Source organism: Geotrypetes seraphini, chromosome 12, assembly GCF_902459505.1.
Source record: "Geotrypetes seraphini chromosome 12, aGeoSer1.1, whole genome shotgun sequence".
NCBI lineage: Eukaryota > Metazoa > Chordata > Amphibia > Gymnophiona > Dermophiidae > Geotrypetes > Geotrypetes seraphini.
Window position 1 is genome coordinate 31,089,429 of NC_047095.1, and position 14,634 is coordinate 31,104,062.

At 44.5% G+C, this 14,634-nt stretch overlaps 1 protein-coding gene across 3 annotated transcripts in view; it reads left to right on the forward strand.

Moving 5' to 3' along the window:
- Positions 1 to 1,608, forward strand: part of MCOLN3 (mucolipin 3) — a 41,785-nt gene extending 40,177 nt beyond the window's left edge. For all 3 annotated transcript variants that reach the window (XM_033916554.1, XM_033916556.1, XM_033916555.1), the window contains one exon: positions 639 to 1,608. In XM_033916554.1, coding sequence (XP_033772445.1) covers positions 639 to 645 — 7 coding nt within the window. In that variant the 3' untranslated portion in view covers positions 646 to 1,608. The remainder of the gene's footprint in view (positions 1 to 638) is intronic.
- The last annotated feature ends 13,026 nt before the right edge of the window (positions 1,609 to 14,634 follow it).

Genomic DNA, 14,634 nt, shown 5'->3' on the forward strand with positions numbered 1-14,634 from the left:
AGACTGATGTTCAACAGCTCCTGGCTGGCTAAATCAGTGGTTCCCAACCCTGTCCTGGAGGAACACCAGGCCAATTGGGTTTTCAGGCTAGCCCTAATGAATATGCATGAAGCAAATTTGCATGCCTATCACTTCCATCATATGCAAATCTCTCTCATGCATATTCATTAGGGCTAGCCTGAAAACCCGATTGGCCTGGTGTTCCTCCAGGACAGGGTTGGGAATCACTGAGCTAAATAGCAGATGGCCACCTAAGCACTAATATTCAGCACGAGATGGTTGCTGAATATTAGCGGCTAACGGATAGCCAGCCATATCATGCAACTTAGCCAGCTATCTGCCAAATCAGGCTGCTTATATAACTGGTCTATCTTTGGCTGCTATAATCTTAGCCAGCCAACTCTGATTATCAGCATTGCCAGCTATGTTTTTAGCGGCCAAACACAGACTGATAATTATATTCAACACTGGTCATGAAAATGGCCCGGCATTGAATATTTGGGCTCAGTGCCGACCACGGGAGTCGGCCCGGCTGGCTCCCGTGGTCTGAATATTGGGTCTCTACTGTTTATCTCATCCCACTACAACGTTTGCTTCCGAGAATATTGCTGCAGGTGAATTTTCCATTTTACTTGAAGGTTATAAGAAGGAAGACTTGCAAGACTGCCCAAGAATGCGCTGAAGATCATGTAACAGAGCATTAAAGTCTCAAGAAATGGAGAGCAGTAGATTGGACATTGTATTTTAACGACATTTTTATTATATGGGGCCCTACACAGTAAGCATTTTCCCTCTTAGACAAAAGGGGGAGTCATTTACTAACCGCTAATAGCATTAATGCGTGTTACTTCATGCAGTGGACCCTGTGGTAAACAATGCGTGTTAACGGTGTGGATGAGCTATAAGTAGAGAATGGCATGGGGACATATTTTTCCCCATCCCCGCGAGAACTCATTTTCCCATCCTGTCCCAGAGTTCTTTCCTATCCTTGCCCCATTTCTGCAAGCTCTGTCCTCATCTGTCCCTGTGCCATTCTCTAGCTGTAAGCAAATGATCCTCTGTATGGGAGAAAATCCCCTTGGGGGTGGTGGGGGGGGGGGGGGAGAATTATCAACCTGGTTTACCATTATGATATGCTATTTTACCATTAACTGGTACTATTTTAGCAAAGGTCCCATTTTATGCAGTAAGACCTAGGTCCTCTTTTATAAAGATGCGCTAAGCGTTTTAGTACATGTTTAATGTGTACTAAATCAACGCGTGCGCTAACTGCTAACGCGTGCATAGGATAACATGCACGTGTTAGCGTTTAGCGCGTGATTAGCTTGAGCTAAAAAGCATAGCGCACCTTAGTAAAAGAGGGGGCTTGTTTCTAATAACTTGGGTTAACAGTAAAATAACCCATCATAATGGTAGCCTACATTCCCTCCTAAGTGATCCCCCCCTTTTACAAAGCCATCCTAGCGGCTGCCACTGTGGTAACTGCCCTGAAGCCCTGCTGCTTTGTAAAAGTGTGTGAGGGGGGTTAATATCTTATTTTTTTGTGGGGAGGGGGAGTAAATGATTTATTTGGTCATGCCATGCATAAATAAAGATCTAACCAAAGAGTCACCATTTTGCAGGTTGGATTTTTCTGTTCTTGACTGTTATTTCATACTCTTTTGCTGTTATTACTTGATGTAGAATTAAACGCAAAGGAGAAAGTGAAAAACTGGTTGCATCATTTATTGAACTTGTTCTTCTTGATTTATCAAAACTTATTCCTATCCAGAATCCTGGACAGAAACAAAAAAGAAAAACTAAATCACATTAAATACTAAACCCCAAGGTTACTGGGGGGGGGGGGTTTGTGTGGTTTTTAAAAAAAATTATTATTTAAATCTCAGAAAAGGATATACAAATAGAATTACAGGAAATAAAAATGTTGATGCATTCCAAATATGCTCCCCCCCCCCCCCTTTTACAAAAGCGTAGCATGGTTTTTAGCATCGGCCATGGCGGTAACAACTCCAACGCTCATAGAATTTGGTGGCTGGTGCTAAAAACCATGCTACGGTTTTATAAAAGGGGGGAAAATGAACTAGCCCATGTTAAGGGAGGCCAACATTACATATAATAAGGAAATCAAATAAGAGAAACAATTAGGCCATCTGCCTAACCCAGGGGTGGGCAACTACGGTCCTCGAAGGCCGGAATCCAGTCGGGTTTTCAGGATTTCCCCAATGAATATACATGAGATCTATTTGGATGCAGTGCTTTCAATGCATATTCATTGGGGAAAACCCGACTGGATTCCGGCCCTCGAGGACTGGAGTTGCCCACCCCTGGTCTAACTCCTCCCCCTTTTATGAAGCTGTTGTAGGCTTTTTTATTGCCGGCCACAGGGGAATTAGCTCTGACACTCATAAGAACATAAGAATTGCCACTGTTGGGTCAGACCAGTGGTCCATCATGCCCAGCAGTCCGCTCACGCGGCGGCCCTCTGGTCAAAGATCAGCACCCTAATTGAGACTAATCCTACCAGCGTACGTCCTTGTTCATTATGAACTTGTCTAACTTTGTCTTGAATCCCTGGAGGGTGTTTTCCCCTATGACAGACTCCGGAAGAGTGTTCCAGTTTTCTACTACTCTCTGGGTGAAGAAGAACTTCCTTACGCTCATACGGAATCTATCCCCTTTCAATTTTAGAGAGTGCCCTGTCGTTCTCCCTACGTTGGAGAGGGTGAACAACCTGTCCTTATCTACTAAGTCTATTCCCTTCAGTACCTTGAATATTTTGATCATGTCCCCTCTCAATCTCCTCTGTTCGAGGGAGAAAAGGCCCAGTTTTTCTAATCTTTCACTGTACGGAAACTCCTCCAGCCCCTTAACCGTCTTAGTCACTCTTCTCTGGACCCTTTCGAGTAGTACTGTGTCCTTCATGTACGGCAATCAGTGCTGGACGCAGTACTCCAGTTAAGGGCGCACCATGGCCCGGTACAGCGGCAAGATAACCTTCTCCGATGTGTTCATGATCCCCTTCTTTATCATTCCTAGCATTCTGTTCGCCCTTTTCGCCGCCACCGCACATTGCATGGACGGCTTCATCGACTTGTCGATCATAACTCCCAACTCTCTTTCCTGGGAGGTCTCCAAGTACCGCCCCGGACATCCTGTATTCGTGCATGAGATTTTTGTTACCTATATGCATCACTTTACACTTATCATGTTGAACCTCATCTGCCATGTTGATGCCCATTCCTCGAGCATGATTATGTCACGTTGCAGATCTTCGCAATCCCCTGTGTCTTCACTACTCTCTGAATAACTTCGTATCGTCTGCAAATTTAATCACCTCACTTGTCGTACCAATGTCCAGATCGTTTATAAAGATGTTGAAGAGCACGGGTCCAAGCACCGAGCCCTGCGGCACCCCACTGGTGACACTCTTCCATTCCGAGTATTGTCCATTTACCCCCATTCTTTGTTTTCTATGCTCCAGCCAGTTTTTAATCCACGTGAGTATTTCACCTTCGATTCCATGGCTCGCAATTATCTGAAGTAGTCGTTCATGCCTCGGCCACAAGAGGGCACCCGCTCAAACTCAGGGGCGGAAAATTTCATGGCGACACCAGAAAGTATTTCTTCACAGAGAGAGTGGTTGATCATTGGAACGAGCTTCCAGTGCAGGTGATCGAGGCAGACAGCATGCCAGACTTTAAGAATAAATGGGATACCCATGTGGGATCCCTACGAGGGTCAAGATAAGGATATTGGGTCATTAGGGCATATACAGGGGGTGGGTAAGCAGAGTGGGCAGACGTGATGGGTTGTAGCCCTTTTCTGCCGTCATCTTCTATGTTTCTATGTTTCTATGTAACCTTGTCAAACGCCTTCTGAAAATCCAGATACACAATGTCTACTGGGTCACCCTTGTCTATCTGTCTGTTTACTCCCTCAAAGAAGTGCAGCAAGTTCGTCAAACACGATCTGCCTTTGCTAAAACCGTGCTGACTGGTCCTCATCCGCCCGTGTCTGTCAAGGTGATCAATGATGCAGTCCTTTATCAGTGACTCTACCATCTTTCCCAGTACCAAGGTCAGACTCACCGGTCTGTAGTTTCCCGGATCTCCCCTCAAACCTTTCTTGAAGATCGGTTTAACATTAGCCCCCTTCCAGTCTTCCGGAATCTTTCCCGATGTGATCGACAGATTGGCTATTAGGTGAAGCAGTTCAGCTATGGTCCCTTTCAGTTTCTTGACCCTCGGATGAATGCCATCCGGTCCCGGGTATTTATCACTTTTAAGCCTATAAATCTGCCTACACACCTCCTCTAGACTGACCGTCAATCCTCCTCTAGACTGACCGTAAATCCTGAATTCCTGTAAGCGTCAGAGCTAATGCCATCGCGACGGGCATTAAAAAAGCCTAACGCAGCTTTGTAAAAGGGCGGGTGGAGGGGGTGTTAAATCTTTTACAAATTTACTCCCAAATCTCAAAGAATAATTGTTCTATCTGTAATGAATCCCTAAAGATGTATTTTTAATTCTGAAAGAATACCAAACACTTACATGGATACTTTAGAAAAAAAAAAAATTGCCCCAGGGCTAAAACTCTAGATTTCAAAGCTAAAAAAAGATTTTCATCTGAGTTGTATGTAGCCCTGGCGATATCTGGAAAAATAGACATTTTTGCACCATAGAAATTAACATCTTTCTTCTGAAAATAGTGTTTCACAATCAACAATTTATCAAGTTTCAAGTTTATTAGGTTGCTTGTTAAATCGCTTAATCAGATTTCTAAGCGATGTACAATAAAATATACATGTAAGGAAACAACAACATTACATACAATTTCAATTATAACGTAAACAAAGGGTAAGAGGGAAAGAAATACATTTTTTTATAGTAAAGAAAAAACTTACAGGGAGAACACATAAGGAGATTAAAAAATGGGTAAAAAATAATTAACTGGATTAACACTGTGTAATAAAATTTAATTAATTTGCAAATGCGTCTTTAAACAAAAAAGTTTTTAATTCGCTTTTAAATTTCCCAAACACTTTCTCCTCCCGTAAAAACATGGGAAGCGCATTCCAGACCTGGGGAGCTGTACATGAAAAGATAAATTGTCTTCTTGTGTTAATTACTTGTCTTCTTGTGTTAATTCCTTAAAGTAATTAACAAAATAGGGCCCCCCCCTTTTATCAAGCCACGTTAGAGTTTTCTAAATCGCCGACCTCTGTGTTAAAAGCTCCGACGCTCATAGATTTTTTTTTTTAAACCCTAATGTGGCTTGATAAAAGGGGACCTAGAACAGCTAGTTATAATATCTTGAGTGTCAAGAAAAAATGGTGCCCAAGGTTAAGTTGCAATTGAACATTCAGAGAATAGGGCCAATTACGCACATAATATAATTGACTAATTGGCACTAAATTGGCAATAAATACTAATAATTGGCATTAAAAAGCAGTAATTGCTACTAATGTGCTGTTGCATGCATAATAGGCTCAGGCCTCTATTCTATATACAGCACATCTAACTTCTCTTATGTGCAAAGGGGTGTTAATATGGGAGGGGCATGGATGCGACGGGGCATTCCGATTATTTCTGTGCGCCACTTTATAGAACAGTTGCGTTTACACACCCAGCTACCACATTTATGCCAACCATAGACATTTATGCCTACTGTGGCGTGAGTGGTTGCACCTGAAGTTTGGTACATAACTGTGGATTTACATTAGTATTCTATGACAGATGCGGCATGCAACTCTGCCATTATAAAATACTAGCTTAACGCCCAGTGTTTTGGAGCCAAAATTTTATTGACCTTTAGAATTTACCCCATAATGCACAGTGTACCACATAGTAACTTCTAGTGAGTGGTAGAAATTTGGAACGTTCTTCCAGCGGCTATTATAGGAGAAAGCACCCTTCACGGATTCAAGACAAGGTTGGATAAGTTCCTACTGGAACAGAACATATGCAAGTAAGACTAGACTTAAATAGGGCACTGGTCTTTGACCTAAGGGCCACCACATGAGCAGACTGCTGGACATGATGGACCCAGCAGCGGGAAATCTTATGTTCTAACTGCAGTATTTTTGGAGTTACTGTGTGGTAAACAGTATGTGAAGTGCTTCAGTTAGGGGGAGTGTCATGGAAGGTGTGTGGTGATTAATGCACTGCAAATAATGCACATCAATTGACATTTTTGCAGTTAGCACGGGACTACTTAATGTCTCCTAAATAGGAGATGCTAGGTGATTCTGTACTAACTCCAAGCACCGTACAGCCTGATATCTTTAACTTAAACACAGTATTTGTAATAGCAAATGCTGGGAATGCTCTCGGGATGGGTCCCAAAGTGACAGGATGGGTCAAGAAATGGTTGAGTGGAAGGCGACAGAGGGTAGTGATCAATGGAGATCACTCTGCAGAAAGGGATGTTATCCATGGTGTGCCTCAAGGTTCTGTTCTTGGGCCTGTTCTTTATAAACATTTTTATAAACGATATTGGTGAAGGGCTGTCAGGTAAGATTTGCCTCTTTGCGGATGATACCAAAATCTACAATAGAGTAGATACCCTGGATGGGGTGAATAACATGAAAAAAAAAAGACCTGGAGAAGCTTGAAGAATGGTCTGAAATGTGGTAGCTAAAATTTAATGCTAAGAAATGCAAGGTCATGCATTTATGCTGCAAAAACCTGAGGGAACAGTAGTTTAGGGGTGAAGTCTAGGGGGTGGAGACAGAGACTGTGTCTGAATTCAAGAAAGCCTGGGATAGGCATGTGGGATTAGAAAATGACACGGGGAACGTTCAGCGTGGTAAACCGTGGTCACCGCAGTAAATCCACAGTAATGGGGACATTTGATAATGGTTTACCGCAGGAATGGGGACAAGACCTTTTACCGCCTTGCGGGAATGGGACAAGACCTTTCATTGCCCCTTGGAAGCGGTGAAAAGTCTTGCTCCTGTGGTAAAAAAATTGCACCCATGTCAGACTCAGCATATCCTCTCCAGCTTCTCTTGGGACTATTTTACCTTCAGGAGTCAGAAGGAACCCAAAACCAAAGCCTGAGATCAATGTGATTTGAAGAACAAAATTACCAGACAAAAAAGGTAGAAAAAAAAATTATTTTATATTTTGCGATTAGAATATTTCAGATCTGAAATATGTATCCTGCTATAGCTGGTATTAGACATAACTGGGAACTGCAAAGCCCAGGCTGTGCTTCTTTAGCTTCCAGCTGGCTTAGGGCTCTCTCTCTGACCAGGGGGCAGTTGCCCTTGTTGCTCTCCCCTAACACTATTCCTGCCATGTGTGACTGAAGTATTCTGTTAGCTTGATTTTTCTATATAGCATTCTGTAGTTATATTTTTCACAATAGTGGAGAGGATATTTGTGAAAGGGAGGGGAGACAGGGGTTTTGTTGATCATAACTATTCGAGGCTTGTGCAGGTGGGATCTGACAGTTTGCAGGGCGGGGACGGGGACTGAGCTCGTGGGGATGGGGCAGAGACGGGGATTGAGCTCGTGGGGACGGGGACAGGGCGAGAACGGTGATAAATTTTTCCCCCATGTCATTCTCTACGTGGGGTCTCTTAGAGAGAGAGGAAGAGATAATGGTTACTGCAGATAGGCAGACTGGATGGGCCTTTTGGCTTTTATCTGCCATCATGTTTCTTTGTTAAATTTGCAGCTACGTACCACTTGGTAAAGTCCCATGTTAAGCCTCTGTAACTGCAAATCTTACTATGGCTTAGTAAAATGGCCTCATAGATTAGGTACAGCAAGAACTGGCATAGCAAGGGAAGCTGGCACTAAGGACAGAGGGAAGCTGGCACCCAGCATCTCCCCCTCCGTGAAGGAGAGGACTCTTAAATCTCCCCCCATTACCTCTTAAAGTCTGTTCTTAGCAGCGAGCATGGTCTCCTATTCACTGCTTACACTGACTTGAGCCTGCCCTCTGATGTAAATCCTAGTCCCATGAACAGGAAGTTACATCAGAAGGATGGCTCAGGGCCAGCATGAGCAGTGAGTAGGAGATCCTACTCTCTGCCAGCTAAGAACAGAAGAGTTTAAGAGGAACTGAGGGGGGAAGTACATTTAAGAGACTTCCCAATCGCTTGGATGGGGGGAGGAGAGAGGCCGAGCAAATCAACCTCTGGTACAAAAGAATGCTAACATTGTTTAGTTTGGTGATTTCTGGTTGCACTTTCTTCTTCTGACTGTGCATCCAATCTTTCTTCCCTTCTATCAGCCTGTATGCTTTCTCTCCTCCACACCTCATTCCCTCCCCCAACTTTTTCTTCCTCTCTCCCTGACCTTTCTTTCTTTTTTTCTGTTTCTCTTCTTTCCTTCTGTTTCCCTGCCTGCCCCCTTTCTTTCTTTCTCCCTGCCATTCCCCAAGCCACTGCCACTGCCGCTGCCATCGGGGAACAGGACCCACCAATGGATAACAGGCCCCAAAGCCGACGCCGACGCATGCTCTCCCTGACGTCAATTCTGCAATCGGAGAGGAAGTTCCGCCCAGCCAGGCAGCGATTGGCTGGCCTGAACTTCCTCTCCGACTGCAGAATTGACGTCGGGAAGAAGAAGAAGACTTATCGGCTCGATAGATTAGATCGCCAAGACAAAGTGAGTCCTGAATGATCGACTCACTTTGCCTTGGCGAGCTACTGGCGCCCCTGCCTCGGGCCCCCTGGCGGCCCTGCGGCACACCAGGCAACATCTCGCGGCACACTAGTGTGCCGCGGAACAGCAGTTGAAAAACACTGCTTTAGAGAATTGCACCTAGTGACACGTAAGTCTTTCTCCAACCCTAAACATGTCTACTGTGGTGTTAGGCACTGCTAGTCACCATGCGATAGATGCCTATCTTTTGGAGAATCGCGCTTAAGAGGATAGTTGCCTATCTCCCAATTAATTTTTTTTTTTTGATTACGAGCTTGTTGATTATGAGCTTGCTAAAGCTTGTTAAAGCTAATAATTGAGGCCAATTTACTAAATTAAGTTAGTCATCTAATTTATTTAGGCACCTATCTTTAAGCACCTCATAGAATTTCCCCCTATGTAACTATGCAAGCACAACACTTAGGGCCTCATTTACAAAGCCGCAGTAGCAATGCTGCCGCGGTAAATGGACCGAAGCCCATAAGAATTGAACGGGCTTCGGTAAGTTTACCGTGGCAGCATCACTACCGTGTCTTTGTAAAAGGGGATCTTAGAAGAGCAGATCTGCCAAGTTATCCAGTTTCAGTAGGGACCATTTTAAATCAGGCCTGAACTTCTGGCAATCTCATCAGTGCCATGAGACCTACAGCATTGATTTTAAAGGGTAGAATCAGGGATTATATATATATACACCACACTACATTAAGATGTAAGCAGTGGCGTAGCGAGGGTGAGAAGCACCCGAGGCTGTGGCGCACTTCCTCTGCCCTATTCCCTGCCTTCCCCCCCCCCCCCCACCTTCCCCCTCCTGGTGTATCCTGGGATGCACCGGGGCCTCCTTGCCCTTCCCCCTCCTGGTGTATCCTGGGATGCACCGGGAGGGGCCTAAGGTCCTGATTGACTCAAGTGCCTAAAACACCCCCCCTGGGGTGGGGCCTTAGGTGCCTGAGCCAATCAGGGCCTTAGGCCCCTCCCCATGCATACTGGTGATTTTCAACAGAAGGTATGGGGGAGCTGAGTGGGACGGGCCAACCCGACCACTAGGATTTTGTTTGGGGACATGGGAGTGGTCAGGGAGATTGGAAAGGAGGGGGGCTTGGTGTCAAGGAGGCGTCAGGGATCCCAGTTTGGGGCCACCCTGCCAGCAGGGCTGTGTGTTTTTGTAATGCCGCTGTGCCTGTGTTGTGTGTGCACAACCATTACTGGCAGTTCCAGAGCTGCCAGTAATTAGCAACTGGAAACAAGGAGGCGTTCCCATTTGTGCATCACCAGGAGAATGAGATATTGTTCATGTGTCGAATGATTGTTGGAAAAGCTATCAGGCTCATGGGTGTGATGGAGGCATGCTATGGGTGGGCTTTAGGTGTTCCCAAGGGCAGGTTAGACATGGATGTCTTGCAGCGATAATCAAACATTTTGCAAGACATCCTGGAAGGAACTAATATGTTTGGAACTAGACCTGTTTTAGAAGGGTATAAGTGCCATAAAGGTGCCCAAACTGACCAGGTGACCACTGCATGCCTCAAGGTAATACACCCCCATGCTCTCCCAGTGCTCACTGATCCCCTTCCACCACACAAAAATTAGAACAAAAAGGTACAGACCTGTCTTTAAAACAGCAGCATCTGGTATGGGGAAGCCTAGTAGAGCTGCACACTGGTGGGTGGGCTAATGAACCATAGAGAGGAGGACCTAGGTCAGACCTAGTAGGTCCATAAGCCTCTCTAACCACTACATTTATGGTAGAACGTGTAAACCCACCCCAAACTTACTATAGGTGCCACCTGCAGCCATAAATGCTATTGGGTGGTACACACAAGGATATAATAGGGGTTTTTTTTGGGGGGGGGGATTGGGGGCTCACCACAAATTATAAAGAGGTTATGGTGAGATATACATCTGGAACCCTTTATGTAAAGTTCACAGCAGTGCCCTCTAAGGTGACCCATTGCTCTGTTGGGATGTCTATGTGGCCAGTCCATTAGTATGCTGGCCCCAACCACATCCAAATGGTCAGAATTAGGACATTTTCAACATGGATGTTTTTCTGATTGAAAATGGGGCATAAAGTTAGACGTTCTCACGGCTTAGACATCCTGGGTTGCCAAGATGTCTCAGTAGACGATAAAAAAAATTATATTTGGACGTCCAGCAGTTTGCCATTCAAACATGGCCATTTCTGTTCCTCCAACTCTGGACGTTCAGCTGGAAACATCCAAGTTTTAAAAAAATGCCCCTCTATGTCTTGAGGCCGTTTAAGAACAGCGTTCCGTGTGGTTTTTTTTTTCAGTGCCATTGTTTGAGTGTCAATTACTGAATCTAGTCCCATAAGGCTTTTCTTCAGCAGTGGTTTCCTTCTCGTCACTTTCCACGTTTTCCCCATTCTCAGTCAGTCTTTTAAAGTAATTTTAGGCCTCACAAGGACTTTCCTCAGCAGTTTCTCAATTCATGTCTACTGACTTTGAAGAGACAGCATGACTGAGGCTGTGTCTCTGTGGTGCCAAACTGTTTCTGCTTTACAGTGATGACCTGATAGTGCCCTAAGAGATATTCAGACATACTGACATTTTCTTATAGCATCACTGAAAGCTCTTTTGGCAGCACGATGTTCAACACATTTAGATCTTTACTTAAAATTCACTTTTTACCAGAGAAACAACACGATTCTTCCTCCAGAAGTATTAATATCAGCTCAGTTACTATGACAGGACACATTTACTGTGGGTGTTGTAAAGGCAGTTTTTGGATGTAACTAATTTGAGGTTGTTATGATAAATAGTGTGAAGATTTCTGCCCACACTGCAAAACAATTGGCTTGTATTGAATTTTCATTTCTCTTTTGGCCATGATTAGTTCCAGATCCTCTTCCTTTTTCTTCTAACAGTTTTAAATATTCTTCCATATAAACCCCCTGTTACAAAACCGCCATAGCTGTTTTTAGTGCAGGCCGGCATGCTGAATGCTCTGCGCTGCTCCCGATGTTCATAGGAACTTTGCGAGTGTTGGGAGCAGATGAGAGCATTCAGCGTGCCAGCCTGCACTAAAAACCACTTTTGCGGTTTTGTAAAAAGAGGCGGGGGGATAACTTGCATTGTCAAGCAGTTTAACAGTATGTGAGTGATTATTTCAGTATGATGCTTTCTGATTCACCTGCTAAGTGCATCAAGGCAGAAAAAAAAGAATGAAAATGGGCATCACTAATTCATTTTTCTAAACCAAGCCTTGGCATAAGGCCTCATGGAGACCCCCCCAGCATCAATTGGATCTAATCGGTCTATTACAAGATGCAGTATTCCAAAGAGCATCCTCTTCAAATATGGGGAGCTGGATGATTATGTTTTTAGCCCTGTTTTCTCTAAATGGAAAAGAATGGCACACACTGAAAATGGCAAGGGAATACACCTCAGCCCAGAGCCTCTGTTTCCTTTCTGCCAAGCTGAATTTACAACTTCACCGCTTGCTCACTAGCGAACTCAGTTGAACTCTCACTCCACAGGTTGACAGTACTTCCAGGAGTCCCCCCTCAGTAGGGCGACCGGACGTCTGGGAAAACCCGGACTTGTCCTCTTTTAAGAGGATTGTCCAGGTGCCCAAGGGATTTCCAGATCCTGGCAATTTGTCCGGGTTTTGGAAGTCCCCAAGCTGGAAGCTGCGTCTGGAGGCTCTCTGTATAGATGTCGATGCAATGACATCATATGCACGCACAGATGACATCATCATACTGCCATCCACGCATGTGTAGAGGCCTTCTAGATGCAGCCCCGAGCTCGGGGAAGGAGACTGGAAGTTTATGTGGGGGCAGGGGCAGAACAGGGCAGAGCAAGATGTGGAATGGGGCGGGCTGGGAGCAGAATGGGGCGGGGCCAGGCATCCTCTTTTTTTTTAAATTGGAAATCTGACAAACCCTACCCCTCGGTACTCGGGCTCTTGCAGGAGATCAGGATAACCAAAAGTCTCATCTCTCCTCAACACCCCTTTTTATTTCCTTTACCTTCCACCTCCTCCGGGCTGGGCCCTCCAACTGCGCTCACTTAAGACTTCTTACACACTACTCTCATTGACTCACAGAAGAATTTCTTGCCTCCTGGAGGGAGGCTGAGCAGCAGAGGCATTCTTTTGGAATGATCTGGACTCTTAAAGCATTGTGTCCAGGGCCGGATTTTCCTATAGGCTAACTAGGCTTCAGCCTAGGGCCTCAAGATCAAGAGGGGCCTACATTCAAATTGTTAGCAAAATTAAAATTACACTATTCTAAAAACAGTGAACATAAAACACTGAACCGTAAATAAGGAGAAATTCTACGCTTCGGGATCGGAACTGGCTCCGGCCGCAACGGGGCGCCGACTCAGCTTCTCCCTTTCTTTTTCTCGCCCTGGGAGGAGGATCGGGGAGGGAAAGACGTCAGTCCGGAAACAGCTGGGCAAAGCCCAGCCCCGCAGGGAGAGAGGCAAAACGTGGATCTGTCAGGACAGGGCAGCCAAGACTGGCATTGGGGGGTGGGGTGCGGTGGGGGTTTCAGTGGAAGGGGGATGGGAGGCAGGCGGGCATCGGAGGGGGGATGTGAGGAAGGACGCACTGGGGGCACTATGGACATAGGAAGGGGCAATGTTGTGTGTTATGTTTGATTAGTTATTGTTACAAGTACTATATATGGTGCTGAGAATAAATGTCCAAATAAGTGCTCTCGACTTTTTTTTATTTATTATCCGTGTCACATTTTTTATAAAGGTTAGTACCAATAACAACATGTTCCATTTAACATATTGATATATATCACAGTAATGATGTATTTTATTATCTCTCATAAGTGGAATAGCCTAGGGCCTCTTTTCATCTAAATCCGGCCCTGATTGTGTCATGTGTCCTGGCTTTGATTCTGGACTCTTAAGGCAGACCTGAGCTATAATTTCCAGAGTAATAACCTTAGCACACCAGCATGCCCATGAAGTCGCTGTTCTTTTCTGAAATTTACTTTATTGAATAAATGTAGTTAATTCACTCACGATTTGTTGATTCTCAGGAGCTTGTTGCACTAAGGCAAGAGACTTTGTAATAGCAGATGAGGACGGAAATTTCGAAGAGAAAGAGGTTGGAGAGTCATTGGGAAGATTACAGTAGTTCCACAGGTGAAATGCTGAGTATTGCATATGTGTGGTAAAAAGTCAAATTTGGTTCCAGGGGCGGTAGAGAAGCACGTGTGCTTCTGAGACAAGATGGAGCATGTCTGAGTTCTCAAGCAAAAAGGTCCAAAGGGAACAACCACAAGTCCAGGGGGTTGAGGTGAAGTGACCAACAGAGAACAGAGCCTGGCACCAGATTACAGAGGAGTGTATTGCAAACCATGTGCTCTGAGGTGCTGGCACTGGGACCTGAGCTGTCCATTGTTGGTAACAAATATAGGGCAGAGTGATATTTATAAGTATACAATTATGATAGAGACAAAGTAAGGTGCATTTAAACATTTATCAAAGCGACATCAGCTTTAAGGATTTGGTTCTAGTTCTTTAGTCTGACCATTCACAGATTAGAAGGTGAAATAAGCATCTTTAGACAGATGTATTATTAGTGAAGATTTGAATGTCTTGAGGTCAGTTATCAATCTAATTTGTTTTGGGAACTGGGTCAACCACTGGTGCCCCTTAATGGAAAAGATAAAATTCCTGCACTCTTCAAGGTGTATTTTTTGAGTGGGGGGTATATCTGATAAGCTCCAGAGTCATCTGGTAAAATGAATCTAGTCCTGGATTTATCCCACTGCATACTGCAACTACTCCTTAACAAATTAGAAAATGCTCAAACTTTTCCTAAATACTTCTTAATATCTTAACAATATGTTCTTCCTATTATCATAACAACTCTTATGTAATCCGCCTTGAACCGCAAGGTAAAGGCGGAATAGAAATCACTAATGTAATGTAATGTAATACTGTACATGAACTTGTAGTCTCACCTTTCTTATGGCAGTACTTCTCAACCC